General features: G+C 37.2%; 2 protein-coding genes across 2 annotated transcripts; both read right to left on the reverse strand.

Moving 5' to 3' along the window:
• Positions 1–60: 60 nt before the first annotated feature.
• On the reverse strand, positions 61–3854 carry zgc:66479 (uncharacterized protein LOC327541 homolog). The gene is made up of 4 exons (XM_067374333.1): positions 3486–3854; positions 1600–2078; positions 1352–1499; positions 61–1275 (listed from the first exon to the last, which is right to left on the reverse strand). The coding sequence occupies exons 1-4, from the start codon at positions 3747–3749 to the stop codon at positions 391–393; spliced, it is 1776 nt and encodes a 591-aa protein (XP_067230434.1). The 5' UTR covers positions 3750–3854; the 3' UTR covers positions 61–390.
• Positions 3855–5227: 1373 nt separating this feature from the next.
• On the reverse strand, positions 5228–15628 carry LOC137011274 (immunoglobulin-like and fibronectin type III domain-containing protein 1). Its single transcript, XM_067373994.1, has 17 exons — positions 15208–15628; positions 15005–15118; positions 14757–14925; positions 13941–14213; positions 12244–13590; positions 12019–12143; positions 11276–11417; positions 10592–10885; positions 10036–10332; positions 9775–9954; positions 9554–9682; positions 9142–9450; positions 8967–9052; positions 8071–8263; positions 7614–7910; positions 5792–6118; positions 5228–5651 (listed from the first exon to the last, which is right to left on the reverse strand). The coding sequence occupies exons 1-17, from the start codon at positions 15259–15261 to the stop codon at positions 5647–5649; spliced, it is 4341 nt and encodes a 1446-aa protein (XP_067230095.1). The 5' UTR covers positions 15262–15628; the 3' UTR covers positions 5228–5646.
• Between the last annotated feature and the right edge of the window lie 1801 nt (positions 15629–17429).

Consider the following 17429-nt stretch of genomic DNA (forward strand, 5'->3'; position numbering starts at 1 on the left):
AACTCCAGAAGAGAGGCAGGGACAGGAAAATGGTAAAAAACATAAAAAGCCATTTTATTCAAGCGACACTCCTGAGGTTAATGAGCTGGCAAAACACTGTATGAAAAACGCTGCAATTCTTTAAATGTGTAACCTAGTAAAACAATATCAACCCTCTCTACATTTCAGTGTAAACAGAGCAATTCAAGATTTTAAGATATATCACTAGAAAAATTCATCATTAGATTTGAAAAATCGCTGCTAGGGTTCAAAGTTCACTTTTGAGTACAAAGTAAGACTGAGGAACATTTCAACAAATGTGAAGTATCATGTTTCACATAATTAAGTGGGGAAATGGGATCATTTCAAGTCCTCAGAAAAGTCTTTTATTTTGAAGCATTATCTCATAACTTAACTTTCATTGGCTGAAATGTCTTTTTCATCTAGTTCTTCCACAATGTCCTCAACAGGTTCTTCTTCCTCAGAGTCTTGCACATCTTCTTCAACTTCTTCCAAGTTTTTCTGCTTCACAGTTTCGTCTAATGGCTCCTGTGGCGTCTCCTCCTGACTAATATCTTCGACATGATCTTGTGAGAAGTTCTCAACAGCCTCAGCCATACTCATGTCAATTTCCATCTCCTCCGTAGAAGTTAGGTCTTCCTCAGGAAGAATGCTTTCCGTTTGCTCCATGACAGTTTCTTCTTCTTCGATTGGTATCTCCTCGGTTATTTCATCCACATCAGTTAGTGCTTGCTCCTCAAAAACATCTCCATCCTTGACTTGAACTTCCTCAGGTATTGCATGCTTCTCAATAGCTTCTTCTTCCCCCAGGACTTGAACCTCCTCAGCTGGTTCTATCTCATCAGATACCTGCAGCTCCTCATGTATTTCATCCTGTTGAGTTACTGCTTCCTCCTCAGCTTCTTCCTTGCGCAATGGAACCTCATCAGCTTGTTCATCTTCTTCAGTTACTACTTGCTCATCCTCTTCAGTTACTTGCTCCTCAGATACATCTTTTTTGACTTCAGCTTCCTCAGGAGTTTCATTATCAACAACTTGCTCTTCAGCAGGTTCTTCTCTGTGGAAATGAACCTCCTCAGCTGGCTCTTCCTCCTCGGGTATCACTTGCTCCTCTTCTTCAACACGAACCTCCTCGGCTACGGTTTCCTCCTCAGTAATGGGTTGATCCTTTTGATCCTTGATTGGAACTTCCTCCTGAGTTTCTGCTTGCTCCACTTGCTGGTTTTCTACTGGAATATCTTCCTCTGAACCGGACTGCTGGCTTTCAGATAACATCTGAAATACACAAAGAACATTGTGCCAAATGGCAAAATGACCACATATGGAAAACACGAAACAGTCAGTAATATACCTGACTCTGGACGACCTCAAGTTGTGAAGCAAGGTGAGAGTGAAGGCTACGAGTACTCTTCTGATGGTCCTCCAGACTCCTACGGACAGCCATAAGCTGCTCCTCAAGAGCTTGGGATCTTTTTGTCTGTTCCATCTCCAGCAGATCCCTGGTAGAGAGACCAAATAAAGATGAATCAGGAATAATCAGTATCAGTAACAACACTAAACCGCTAAAGGGAATCCTGATTCCACAAAACCCCTACTCACTTGATGTCTATCACCTCTTGTCTGTTTCTTTCAAGAGCCTTCTTGTTTTTAGCAAAGTATTGCTTCAGGCTTGTAAGTTCCATTCTTTGTTCCTCCAGCTCAGACGTGAGACCCTGTACAGTAGACATCTGCTCGTCGAGACGTGATTTGGTGACCAAAACAGCGTCTGTGAGCCCAGAAATGGTAACAGCAACCTCAGAGTTAGCAGTGAAGATAGAATTAAGCCTCTGCTTCAGAGTTTCAATCTCTTCAGTCTTATTCTTCACCACTGCATTCAACGATGCAGTGGAAACGAACTCCTGCTGGAGCTCAGAAAGTTTGCCATTCATTTCAGACTGAAGAGACCAGACTTGGCTTTGGAGATCAGTTGATTTGATTTTTTCTGAGGTGGCCAGTGCGACGTCTGCCTTTTTTTGGGCCTGCGTGTAGGCCTCTTCCAGTGCTTGTAGACGCTCTTCAAAAACACCCACATTGGCGATCTAGATATATAGACAACATATTTGAATTGCAATGAAGTTCAAGTATTCATCTAATCAATATGCAACATATTATTCAATCAGCCATTCCTTGAGCCTAACCTAGCAGCCTCTGTTTGTGTTGGCTCAATTCAGTGTTATATTAATCTACAATTGCAATTTGCATGTGAAAATTCATCAGTTATACATTCAGTCTAACAGTGTAATTCAGTTATCATTTCATACAAGGCCACAGTGAATAATTTAAGATATAAAAAAATAAGCTAAATTTATAAATGGCTCACAGGCTCTGTTGTCAGTGGTATCGCCAGCCAGTTACACTACTAATAATTTTATGATTCAGTTGATTTTCAAGAGGAAGGTATTATAAAAACAATGCTGGTGTTGATCTTTAGATGATTAGATAGTTACCAAGTTTTTTTTTTTTTTTTTAAAGAAATCTGTAATTAAAATGTAAACTTTTAATTTTATTAGAATTTGATACATTAATATTATACATTTGAACAGCACAAAACCACTGACATTTTAAAGCATCATGATGTTTTGAAATGAAGTTCATGTGTACCCAAAAATGCCACGTGGTTACGATTAACCTCTCACTTCTCCAACTGACCTGGAAAGATTTCCTAGAGTGTTTTCCACAAAGGGCCTATTGAATGTAGTTGCTGTAAACCACTGATATTTAAAATAGTGACATTTCCTTTCATTCAATTTACATTCAAATAAACTTTTATGAATTTAAAGCACGATTTTATATGTTTTTACAATAACTTTAGGCTACATTTTTTGAAAATGAGAACTTTAATCCGAAGTTACAAAGTTAATGGTATGATGGTACTGGTACAGCATTTGGTACTGCAGTTCTAGAATGAAAGAAAAATGCTCGACAATTGTAAATGAATGGGTTACTTTAATACATTGCATTTCTGATCACTACTAATGCAGTGTTGACTACCTTTCAGATGGAGGAGTAATTTAAATGTTTATTCATATCTTCACTTTTACATGTTGGTTTGAATTCCATTTGTATAATGTCCTTTAAACAAGTCAGCCTGGCAAAAGGAAACATGATCCTGCTCAGAACAGACTATTAATGGCCTTGAAGCCACATGACACAATTCAGCGAATGGAATATTCAAAGGACACATGAGGCATGCATTCAGACTTGTCAATATTAAGTATTTTACAATCAAATAACCAATAATATAATATGTACACCATAATATAAACTTGAGCAAGTACTGTGTGCCTAGTACAAAATGTTCCAATGCGCACAAATTGTTTTCCTGTGCGTAAAATGAAGGAAACTTAATTCTTTCATAAAGTTAATTTATAAAAAAGAAAAAGAAAAATGAATTTCTTATATTTATCACTTGTTAACTAACTATCGAGTATTTCTAAATCAAATACCTGTGCATTACCCATCCCCAACTGCTGTTGGAACTTGGTTATCCTAACTTGCATTGCATTGACCGTCTCTGTTAGACTGTCGATGGTTTGCTGTTGCTGGCTGGAGAACCAGAGTGCAGTTAATCCCCCGACAGCGAAAATAAAGATAACAATGGCAGGGAGCGCATATTCTTTAAATCCCCTCTGTGGTGTTACAGATGGCGTCTCCAAGAGCAGCAAACTGTCGTCCTGTTTATTGTTGCCTTTTCCTTTGCGCTTGGTCATCTTGGCTTCGCGGAGGATCTGCACTGCAGACTGTAACACTCCCCCTTAACTCTGATTTATTCAGTGATTATTGCTCTACTAGACCTTACGCTGTATTGGCCCACAACGACGGAGAACAATCAAAAGTGAACTTTCAAGCACGAGGACCGTGAGTAGGGGGCGTTGCGCACTGGAGGCGGTCTCAGTTTCATGGCGCTGTGCAGCACGTACTATAGCATACTTACCTAATGTTCTTAGAGAGAATTACTTTAAATAATAATAATTTATTTATAATATTTCATCATATTAAGTAAAAAAAAAAAAAAAAGATTATATTTAAATGTATTACTTACTTAATAAGATTATTTTTTGAAAATTGTATGTTTAGGTGGAGGCTTCAAATAAGCATTTAGGCCTATGGGTTTTCTGCCTATTCCTGTATATGAATTGCATTTTCTTGCTTTTTAGTGTGTGTATAGACAGTATTTATTACATGGTGCAAAATAAACGAAACTAACTATACTAATAGATGGGTGGATGACGTGACAGGTCTTTTTTATGTCCAAAAGCCTGAATAATAATAAAAAACAAAGATATGATCCAAAGAATGTAAGGTAGTACAACTAGATCTTTTATTGAAGGTTTTAATTATTATAAAGGTATTTTAAAGATTTTTAAGTTTCAAAAGATCATTCGGTTTAACTGTCCAAAGGCCAATACAGCCATTTCATTTGTGATTAAAATATCTTAAAATGTAATAAATGTATATAATATATATATATATATATATATATATCAATAATGTTTTTTTATTCTGGCATGATTTTATAACATCATATATTAACAGTGCAAAATGGTATTAAAATTATCTGTAGAAGTCCTTGCTTTATTATGAGAAAGAATGTCTGGAAAAATGAATTTCATTGATGTCATTTGAAGTAACCAATATAAAGGGACCATTTTGGATCAAGTCATGTAGTCAGTGTCATGTGACAGGATGTGACATCATTCAGACACCTGCAAAGGACCACATGGTCATGAAGCAAAGTTACTTACTCTCTTTTAACTATTTGAAAAATTAATGTTTTCACTTGAACATACACGTCACGAAATATCAGGTAATTCGGTAAAACCGCTATAAAACATGGAAAATGTAACATGGAAAACTTGTACTAAATATAAAATGTTTGATTGTCCTTTTGCTAACTAGCTAGATATCAGCCTGTTAGTATTGTTTGAAAATATCGTCATTCAGTACCAAAAGTGTCATTCAGTAGAAATTAAATTTTGGTTAAACTGAATGACTTTTTTGGTGACAAATTTTGTCCATCTTGTAAAAAATGACAAAAGCAGTGTTAATTGATTATAAAAACCACATAATTTCATTGTTAACATTAAATAAAACTTCAATATGAATTATATCTCAATTACACTTTTAAAAACTTTATTCGTCAATGACTTAGATATACTAATCCATAGATCTAGTCAGTAGGCCTCCATATTACAATGTATATTTATTTTATCTATACATATTACATTGTGCAAAATACACTATCCATCCATCCATCCATCCATCCACCCACCAATCCTTATAGATACTAATCCATGGATCTAGGCTTCTATATTACAATAAAACAATTTGCTGAAATATTTTGGCATTGCTGTAATAAATAGATTATTGTATTTTGCAGACTCTCTGAAGCATTCAGGCTGGTTGATGATAATCACATGTTATGGAGCTTTATAAGGAATAAAATATGAGGCATAGATAGATATATAGATAGATAGATAGATAGATAGATAATACATACATGTTATGAGATATCTTTTTTATTTATTTCTTAAGACCACATCAATTATAACATTTATTTCACAAGAAATATGATCGCATAAACTGTTCTTTAAAGTCGTCCTTTCTTCACTCTGGAAGACAAGAAAGCAAAATAAGTTGTAGTTAGATGCCTAAAAGTTAAAATTTAAGTCATCTGAATGACTTAATAAAATTCTAATAATTATAAATAACAGAATTAATATTCAAATAGAAGAGAAAAGAAGATAAAGACCTTTGACTATGAGTTTGGTGGAGCACTCATCATGACCAAGAGGGCTTTCGGCTACAACTGTGTATTCTCCCATGTCTTTGGGTCCAACCTTCAGGATGAGCAGTGAACAAACACCACACACGTTTGTTATGTAGTAGTTGGGGTTTGTGTTGAGGCTGACATTGTTATGGTACCAGGTAATATGTGGGGTTGGGTTGCCCGTAGCTGCGCAACTCATGTAGCACTCATAACCCTGCGGAGCAGTGTGAAGTTTCAAAGAGACAATAAATTTGGGGGGTGCCTGGAAGTCGAGGGTCCTTGATACAGGCATGTTATATGTGAATTTTTCTGAAAATGAAAGAGAATAATTATATTAAAGGATTAGTTCACTTAAGTATTCAAATTTCCTGATAATTTTCTCACCCCCATGTCAATCCAAGATGTCTTTTTTCTTCAGTCAAAAAGAAATTAAGGTTTTTGAGGAAAACATTCTAGGAAGGTCACGCATGACGTAGGCTTAATTAAAGAGCAAGTGTTTACAAAGAGAATGGCCTTCAAAAAAAAAAAAAAAAAAAAAAAAAAAGTAAAAAAACGATGACGGACAATTTTAAAGTTGGAGGAGAAAATTAGATTTTTGCCCTACCGTGGTACTTCAGCCTACGTCACACGTGGCCTTTCTAACATGGGCCACAGAGCTAGTGCAAGACGAGCATATGTGGTTAAAAAGTATATACTTTGTTTTGCTAGATAAGCCCCTAATTACTTAGCTGGGATCATGGAGAGCCATTTGAAGCTACATTGAAACTGCAATTTGGACCTTTAAACCATTGGTAGACATTGAAGTCTACTATATGGAGAAAAATCCTGGAATGTTTTCCTCAAAAACCTTAATTTCTTTTCGACTAACGAAAGAAAGACATAAACATCTTGGATAACATGGGGGTGAGTAAATTATCAGGAAATTTTAGTTCTGAAATGAACTAATCCTTTAAACTCAACTGAAAAAGCTATTATTTCAGTTTAATAATGTGCATTTTGTTCAAGAAAAGCAACATCACTGCATTATTTGTTTTGAGCATCTGGGAAATATTGTCCAAGTGAAGGTACAGTAAAAGCTGGATGTGAAAAAATGAAGCACATGAAGTGCAGATCATCACTGGCAAAAGAATTATCCAGAGCTAGAGTAATAGAAAGCCTTATACTGCAGCTGACATCCTTATTGGAACAACATTTTCAGAGCAAGACAAGGCAGAGATGGTTTAGTGGCTATATGTCAGAGACAGCAGCACAAATCCCAGAGGTATAAACCTGGAGAAGGGTGACCCATAAAGAGAGTTTCATAGATCTTACATCATCACTGCCCTTGAGCAAGACACTTATCTCTGGCTTCTCCACGGGACTCACTGCAATTAGTGTTCTGTAAATTGCTTTGGGAAAAGGTGCCTGTTAAATGGAAAGTAGCCCAGACCACTGCACCACTGATTCTGCAGCTTAGACCAAACATAATTTGTGTTCAGAATTATTTATTTGGGTAGTTGACGCATAATGTGGATTCTATGGATTTTTTTTTATCACCATCAAGATTTTAGATTAAAATTTAGATGATTGCATATGCATTTTAAATGTCCCTGTGGCAACAAGGTCGTAAAATCTGCATGCATAGTAAGAATAAAATTATTAAGTAAAATGCTGTTTAAAATAGATTTTAAAAGTATTTCACGCCAACAGCTATTTTTCATTAATTTTATGTAAAAAATATATATTATTGGAAAATACAAATATGACTTTTTAACTTTATTTTAAAAAACTAAACCAAAAAATGTCAACAAAGTCATCCACAAACCTCTTTGTTTGGTGGTTCCCCAAACTGGAGACATTGATGGCTCTGAGAGACCTATATCATTCTTGGCAAACACTCTGAAATTGTACTCTCTCCCAGGCAAGATGTTAATGACTGTGAATTTGTTGTTAAACAATCGGTCAACCACTATGCGCCATGTTTGCTTGACAGAGTCCCGCTTCATCACCATGTAATGCAGATGGTTGTCTCGTTTCTCATCGGGAGAAGGAGTCCATGACAGAGTCACTGTGCCATGGACATTCTGTTCCAGTTCTACTGGACCTGGAGGCTTGGGGTCATCTGAAGATGAAAAATAAACAGGTATATAGTTACCATCAGTATATTAGCTAGTCAGATTTAGAAATTAGATGAAATTAGATTTGGATGGATGGATAGATTGTGGCCAAAAGTGTATAAATGTACTGAAGTTTTGGGCAAGAAATTTGAGGAGTTATGTTACCAGTGACTCTTATTTCAATAGCGAAGGTGTCCTGGCCCACCATATTCTTCACATTGACCATATAGATGCCAGTGTCAGACAGCTCTGATGTGTAAATAAATAGCTGAGAACCTTTTTCAAAATTAGTAATCGTCACATGTTTGGCTACTGGAACACCATCCTTTAGCCACGTGATGTCTGGTAAAGGAGAGGCCTGTGGATAAAATAAAAGTCATGATATATTATACCAAAAAGACTAAATGAATAATTAGTGGAAAAAGACTAATTTGTAATGCTTGAATATGCATTTTGGTAGAATATGATAAAATAGTCCTATACAGGTAGAAAACCATTTAAAGAGGGCCTATTATGCTTTTTAACATTTTCCATTTTCTTTAGTCTGTAATGTTGCGGTTTGAGCATGCAAAATGTCTGCAAAGCACAAAATCACTCCAAAGGGAGATATTCTATATCAGTAATCACTGTTTCTGAACTCCCTGAAATGCCTAGATTGTAGTCTTGAGTTTTCTTCCTCATTCCTCATTTAAAGAATTCCCACCCTATGTATACGCAAAAAGAGAGAAGAGGCCTGGTTGAGTTGCATTGAAACTCACGGTTATGGTAAGGGCCATGACATTTCTGAAACATTTCTTGACTAATCACAAAATACTGGTCCAGTTGACCAATCAGAGCACAGTGTGCTTTTCGTAAGGAGGGGCTTCATAGAGACAGGAACTAAACAGAGTGTTACTGACAGACTGGGAAGGGAGGTGCTGCAAAAACGTAAAATATGTGAAAAATAATGTTTTTTTTTGAACATTGAAGCATGAAAGCCTATGCTAGTAGACCCCAAAAACAAAATCAAGGGCATAAAATGGCGTCTTTAAATATTTTGTCATAATGATTTGATACTCTACCTCAAAACTGACGCTGACACGAACTGTGTTTCCAGCTTTAACAACCATAAAGCTTTTCATTTTTTTGTCAGTGAACTTTGGCTTTACTGAGGGGGAAAAAAAACAGATTCATTTATTTTTGTGTGAAACTAAAAGCTAAAAGTCAAAGAGATATAAAAACAATATGAATCTTTACCTGGAGGAGGCATGGCGATGATGTAATTGTCAAAGCTCTGTGGAAGCCCCTCTCCTCCTTCATTGATGGCGATCACTCTAACCCAATACATGGCCATTGACTTCAATCCCACAACAGTGAAAGAAGTCTGAATCACTGCGTTTGAATTGTAACGACTCCACTCAAGTTGGTCTGCGTGCCTGATTTCCACAAAATAGCCTTTTGCTTCATCTTCCTCACCTTTGACTTCTGTAGGTTTAGTCCAGGAAAGAGAAAGACTGGTGTAGCTCGATCCAGTTATTTTGAGGTCTTTGACCTTACCAGGAGGCTCTGAGGGTAACAACATCATGAATACTTACTTAAAACTGTTTTTTTTTGTACTGTTTCTGACAAGTCATAATTTCTGTATATGAAGTATAAATTTGTGTCTTACTTTTGGGGTCCCTTGCAATCGCACATTCAGAGGGCCCACTTGGTTCTCCAGGACCACATGTGTTAATAGCGCACACTCTGAACTCATACTCCGCACCTTCAATGACATCTTTTACTGCATATTTTTTGTCTAGATATTAAATGAAAAAAATAACATTGTTCTGTATTTAAAATTAGAAAAGTCTAGGCTACTTTAATTCAAATTAAAATCATTTTCAAGACCTCTGATTGAATCATCTTTCGGGTTTACTTGACTCCAAACATTGCTGCCCTTTTTGCGCTTTTCCAAATTGTAGCCAATGATACTGCCCCCTCCAGTGCTGGAGGGAGGAAGCCAGGCACAGTTAATGCAGTCTTTAAAGGTGCTGACTATTTTAGGAGGAGCAGGAGAGCCAGGGAATGCTGGAAACAAAAAGAACATGTTTTATTATGTTTAAAACATATTTGCTACATCAAAATATGGACAGAAATAAGGAATCTCACCCAAAGTGCCAGCAGCAATATCATTAGTTGTCATGACATCACTGAAGCCCTCAGAGTTTTTTGCCCGGATCCTGTAGCAGTACTTTCGGCCACAATCTATGTTTGTGTCTCTGTAGGTAGGCTGTCCAGGAATGTCTCCAATTTTACTCCAGGTGTTTCGTCCCAGCTGCTGCCGCTCCAGGTTGTAATTTGTCAGTGGACAACCACCATCATCCTTTGGGGGCCTCCATTTAAACTCAATGGCAGACAAAGAACTTTCTACAGTTTCTACAGGTCCTTGTGGTGGAGTTGGCCTGTCTGGAAAAACACAATGATAGAATAGTTGACTTGTCTTCCAACAACCAAACAGCTGCTGAGGTCAATCAGTCTCTGATTTTGATATTTTTATGGTTGGTTATTTAATTAGCATGCACACAGCTAAAGCATTGCAAGAGCTGTATGCTACAAATAAAAAAGCAGACAGATGTTTTGGCTGTTGCATGATGTATGTACATTTAATATTCTTCCAAAATATGCTTTCATGCAACATTTAGGTCTTAAGCTTTGCAATACATACCTAGTACAATAAGTTTTGATGTTGCCTCTACAGTGGCAAATTCATTCTTGATTTTGATTTTTATCTCTCCGGTGTCTTTGCGCTGACACTTAGTAAGAAGTAGATGGGTATGAGCTGAAGACTTTTCAATCTTGACACTGTGACCCTGCAGCATCTCTTCATCCTCTTTAAACCACTGAATCTTAATTGGTACTTTTCCTGAAAATGGTAGCTTGAAGGAAGCATTTTCTCCAGCTTTCACAATAACAGGCTCTGAGAATTTACTCAAGGTATCTGCATCAATTTTGGGTGGATCTGAAGAGAGAGAAAAATGAATTTGTAATTGCTTTGCTATAAATTAGGGCAGGGTGGTAGAGGTGTTGTTTATTCATAGACAGGAATTAATGTCCACACAGCAATGTTTCTTTACTCATTTAATGAAGGCATTACATTTTATACAAAGCATTACATAAAAACAGAATATCATCTAAGGTGCCTGTCTAATTCTACAGGTGAACAATTAGACAGGCACCATAAATAATATTCTACATGTGAAAGATTATTATTACCCACCTGCCCCCAACACACATTGCTCACTGCTCTCTAGTGGCTAAGGCAAATGATGTGAATAATTGATTACGGCTCCAACAGAATTAGATGCATTTTATGTTGTAATACAAAGAGCAAAGTACAAAAAACACTTACCTTGAACAATTAATGTAGCCTCTGATTTACGTCCTTCTACCTCAAACTTGTATTTCCCAGCATCTCTCTCTTGGCAGTCATTGATGATTAGTTTGTGGTGAGCTCCATCTTTGACAATTGTAAAGCCATCCTTGGACTCTAACTGATGCATAAGAAAAAAAATCATTATACTGTATTTCAAATATAATATAATAAATTATAATAGTTTGCTCAACAAGGCTGCATTTATTTGAACAAAAATACATTAAAATACAGTAATATTATTACAATTTAAAATAACAGTTTTTATATGAATATATTTAAAAATGTAATTTATTCCTGTGATGCAAAGCTGAATTTTCAGCATCATTACTCCAGTCTTCAGTGTCACATGATCCTTCAGAAATCATTCTAATATGCTGATTTGATGCTAAAGAAATTTTTTTTTTTTTTGTTATTATCAATGTTGAAAACAGTTGTGCTGCTTAATATGTTTGTGGAAATTAACACTTTTATTCAGCAAGGATGCATTAAATTGATCAAAAGTGACAGTAAAGACATTTATAATGTTACAAAAGATTTATATTTCAAATAAATGTTGTTCCTTTGAAAGAATCCTGAAAAAAATGTATAACAGCTTCCACAAAAAAATGTATCAACAAAAACTGTTTTAACATTTATAATAATAAGAGCCATTATTAATAACTGAGCCCCAATAATAATTCATATAAAAAATTTAGGATAAATATAATAAATTGCTGTACCTTTTTTCCATCTTTGTACCATAATCCAGTTTTATCTTCACTGTTAATTTTGCAGGACAACTGTGCTGATTCTCCAATGTTGGCTGCAGTATCTGACAAACCGTCCAGTAAGTGGACTCCATGGTCTGGATAAAAGTACACAGGAAATATGTCAAATAACATCATCTCACCACTGAGAATCAGTTGACTTTATACTAATATGGAGCTTCAGGCATGAAAACCTACCTAGGATGCTGTTAGGAACCAGTTCACCGACTCTAACACGCTTCTTGGCCTTATCACCTGACTTATCTCCACCTGTTCCGTCTAAATCAAACCCATCTCCTTTTCCATCTCTCAAGGTACCATCTCCTCCTTTTCTGTTCTTCCCTGTTCCATCACCTTCATTTCCATCTCCCATGCTAGATCCTCCACTGCCATTTTGTCCACCTCCTTTCCCTGCCGCCATGGCTGCCATCCTTTCAGCAGCTTCTTGCTCTTCCTGGGCCTTTCTGGCTGCCTCATCCTTTTCAGCTTTTGCTGTCCTAGCCGCCTCATCTTGCTCTTCCTGGGCCTTTCTGGCTGCCTCATCCTTTTCAGCTTTTGCTCTCCTAGCCGCCTCATCTTGCTCTTCCTGGGCCTTTCTGGCTGCCTCATCCTTTTCAGCTTTTGCTCTCCTAGCCGCCTCATCTTGCTCTTCCTGGGCCTTTCTGGCTGCCTCATCTTTTTCAGCTTTTGCTCTCCTAGCCACCTCATCTTGCTCTTCCTGGGCCTTTCTGGCTGCCTCATCTTTTTCAGCTTGTGATCTCCTGGCTGCCTCATCTTGCTCTTCCTGGGCCTTTCTGGCTGCCTCATCTCGCGCGCCCTGTGCCCTCCTGGCTACCTCATCTTGCACTTCCTGAGCCTTTCTGGCTGCCTCATCTTTTTCAGCTTGTGCTCTCCTGGCTGCCTTATCTTGCTCTTCCTGGGCCTTTCTGGCTGCCTCATCTCGCGCGCCCTGTGCCCTCCTGGCTACCTCATCTTGCACTTCCTGAGCCTTTCTGGCTGCCTCATCTTTTTCAGCTTGTTCTCTCCTGGCTGCCTCATCTTGCTCAGCATGAGCCTTTCTGACCGCCTCATCTCTCTTAGCCTGTGCCTTCCTGGCTTCTTTATCTTGTTCGGCAGCCCTCTTGGCTGCCTCATCTCTTTCAGCCTGGGCCTTCCTGGCTGCCTCATCTTTTTCAGCTTGTGCTCTCCTGGCTGCCTCATCTTGCTCTTCCTGGGCCTTTCTGGCTGCCTCATCTCGCGCGGCCTGTGCCCTCCTGGCCACCTCATCTTGCACTTCCTGAGCCTTTCTGGCCGCCTCATCTCGCTCAGCCTGAGCCTTTCTGACCGCCTCATCTCGCTTAGCCTGTGCCTTCCTGGCTTCTTTATCTTGTTCGGCAGCCCTCCTGGCCGCCTCATCTCTTTCAGCCTGGGCCTTCCTGGCTGCTTCATCTTTTTCAGCCTGTGCCCTTCTGGCTGCCTCATCTTTTTCCCTTTGCAGTCTGTCTTTCTCCTCAGCTAAACGTCTGGCTAGTTCATCTGCACCTTTCCCACGGCCATTGGGATCATCTGAAAACAGAATCAGTTACAATATACACCACACTATACAATACATTGTCATTGATATACACTGATCAGGCATAAATACACTACCGGTCAAAAAGCTTGGAATACAGCATATTAGAATGATTTCTGAAAGATTATGTGACATTGAAGACTGGAATAATGGCTGCTAAAAATTCTGCTTTGTCATCACGGGAATAAATTACATTTGAAAATGCATTAAAATTGAAGACGGTTCTTTTAAATTGTAAAAAGAACCGTCCCCAAAAAAGTTAAATTACAAACCTTTGACCAGTAGTGTATGCATTTTAAAGTGCACAATTCATCTAAAAGGGAAAATAAATCAAGAATCCTACCTTCCACAACCAAAGTCCCCTGGCTTGACCTGAGCCCAACAATAGCCGTATAGACTCCATTGTCATCTTTTGTGCAGTTTTTCACTGTTAGTTTGTGGACTTGCTTGTCTTCTGACACTGTAATGTCATATTTGTCCCCATGCTCAACAGAGATGTCATTGGCACACCAGGTGATTTGTGGTACAGGGTCCGATAAAGCACACTCAAACATTGCATCCTGTCCCTCAACCACTTTAGTTTTTTTCAGCATGTCATTAAACTCCACATCAGGCACTGGAAGCACAAAACAACTCTTACACATTGATGGTTAAATGGATAGTTCACCCAAAAATTTTAATTCTGTCATCATTTAGTCACCCTCAAGTTGTTCCAAACCTGTATGAATTTCTTTTTTTCTGCTAACCACAAAAGAAGGAATTTTGAAGAATATGGGTAACCAAACAGCTGATGGGCCCCACTAACTTCCATAGTATGGGAAAGAAAATACCATGTAAGTCAATGGGGCCCATCAACTGTTTGGTTACCAGCATTCTTCAAAATATCTCCTTTTGTGTTTAACAGAAGAAAGAAATTCATACAGGTTTGGAACAACTTGATGGTGAGTAAATAATGACAGAATTTTCATTTTGGGGTGAACTATCCCTTTAACAAGTAAAAGTTAAGATTAAAGCAGCGTAAATAAGTAGTGTGAGAGTAGCTTCAAATATTGTATGTTGCCAAATGGCAACACTGTACCATTTAATATAATAATGAATGAATATCAACCTCCTAAAACAAATAAACAAACAAAAACCCATTGGTATTATAACTACTTACGTGTTAGGGAAGTTGAGAACATGTTTACCTCCTCTACATCCACTTGATATAGCCCAGCATCTTCTGGGCCAACATCTCTAATGCTGAACAAGTATGTTTCACCAAATTTCTGCATATTATGTTTTGTGGCATCATCAGTTCCATCTCCATAGTCAAGCATTTCCCCATCCTGGTAAGGGTACATTGAAATGCATTACTCTTAAAGTTTTGTTGATGACATTTGAGTATATTTTAATGAGGGCACATACTTTGTAAAGGAGGATTTTACTGCTAGGATCCTTCAACTTCATGTCGAGCTCAAATTCTGCTGTGCCATCTGTTTTTACCCCAATTTGTTTCACGCTGTGGATTTTCTCAACATACTTGAGAGAAAAATTCAGAGATTTTTCAAACTGTATATGAATAAAAAAATAACAGTGTACAAGTGACTAATACTCAAAGCAAAAGAGACCTTCAACTGTTCTGCCTCTCTTTCCTTCTTCTTCTGGTTCAGTTTTCTCAGCATCCACCTGAAGTCGGTTACTCCATATTCCTGACAAATCCGCTCATAATCTTTCTTGGCTGCACTCAGTAACACCTCCCAGAACCTTGGATCGATTTCTCCCTCTTTTGTTTGTTTTTGCTTTCTCTTCACAACCCTAAATGAACAGAATACCACAATGGATCAGACTGTTTCTCAAAAATATATAGAAAGAAACTTGGGATATTATTTTTGTCTTCATTATTATTATTATTAGTTTGCTTAAGATTTTGGGTGAACAAATGAACACAATACATTAAATCAATCATCCTCTATATGATAAAGGTAGATTTTCACTGAGTTCTCAGAATATGTTCATTTCATTTTTTGATACTTGGATAAAAGATTTTGTGTTTTATGACTGTTTTGTAAGGTGTAGCTGAAAAGCCATTAAATAGTCTGTAACATGTTGTTTAAAGACATGTTTTCATTATTACAACTCACACTTAAAATAGTGTGACAACATGCCCCAGTGGTCAATGTGTATGTAATGCCCTGTTTCTTTCTTTTTTTTTTTTATAACAATGGAAATTTACAATAGCTTTTAGTGTCCTAATACAAAAATAAAAACCCGCCCTGAAAAATATTTACTATGACAACTAACCCCGGGTGCCCTTACTTTATTTTCTCCCCCATTACATTATATTTGTTGCACCATATATACATAAAATGTAAATATATGATACAGTGATACGTTACGCTTTCTTCAGCATTTTTCTGAACTCCTCAGGGTCACTTTTGGGGGCTGAAATTTTAGACATATTTTAAGTTATTTTGACACTATGAACTCTTTTAAACAATCAATAGATCTTCAAATACTGTTAATTTCATTTCAAGCATCATTAGCTTTGAGTACATACCTGGCTTTCTTTTCTTGAATCCAACTGAAAAGAAGAGAAAAGGATTGATTCATTCCTATATGGTATTTTTATTTTAATCAGTATTGGAAGACTACTAGATCATTGTGTTCAAATGAATTTCCTACCCTCAATGACATTCAGTGCAGCGGTACAAATCGCTCTTCCAAATGGATTTATAGCAATACATTTGTATGTGTCTGCTTGATCCGAATCTACATTTGGTATCTGGAGAAAGAAGTAAACAGCCATACCGAATATTGCTAAGGAAAGCAAAACACATAAGTAAACAATTATAAATGAATTAATCTTCTATTATTTATATAAAATACATTATCTTACCAGTATCTATTGGTAGTAATGTTACAATTTAAACATAGAATAAAATTGGAACAGCTAATTACATGGTACTTCACACAGCGGAAAATTATATTTCACCTCTAGAATATATTCTTCATTCTTCTCATCATATCGTGAAATATATTTTGTTGGATTAGAGAGGTCTCCCTTGTTACGTCCCCATGAAACTTCCGGTACTGGATTTCCATTAACAACAGCTTTGAAAAAGGCCAGTTTTCCTGCAAATTAAATGGAACAGGTAGCTGTGATATTATGTATTATTATGATCATAGATAGATAGATCAGACCTTCGTTCATCTCACAAATTAAGATATTTTAGTTTAAATCCGATGGCTCCGTGAGACCTCCATAGGAAGCAATGACACTTCCTCTCTCAAGATCCATAAAGGTACTAAAAACATATTTAAATCGGTTAATGTGAGTACAGTGGTTCAATATTAATCTTATAAAGCGACGAGAATATTTTTGGTGCGCCAAAAACAAACCAAAATAACGACTTATTTAGTGATGGCCGATTTCAAAACAATGCTTCAGGAAGCATCGAAGCGTTATGATTCAGTGTATCGAATCTTCTGTTCGGAGTCACGAACAGTCACGTGATTTCAGCCGTTGGCAGTTTGTCGCGCGACCTGAATCATGATTCGATACACTGATTCATTTGTGCTCCGAATCTTCCTGAAGCAGTATTTTGAAATCGGCCATCACTAAATAAGTTTTTTTTTTTTTTTTTTTTTGGCGCACCAAAAATATCCTCGTCGCTTTATAATATTAACATTGAACCACTGTACTCACATGAACCGATTTAAATATGTTTTTAGTACCTTTATGGATCTCGAGAGAGGAAATGTCATTGCTCCCTATCAAGGCCTCACGGAGCCATCGGATTTCAACTAAAATATCTTAATTTGTGTTCCGAAGATTAACGAAGGTCTTACG

Source organism: Chanodichthys erythropterus, chromosome 21 (assembly GCF_024489055.1).
Source record: "Chanodichthys erythropterus isolate Z2021 chromosome 21, ASM2448905v1, whole genome shotgun sequence".
Lineage (NCBI taxonomy): Eukaryota > Metazoa > Chordata > Actinopteri > Cypriniformes > Xenocyprididae > Chanodichthys > Chanodichthys erythropterus.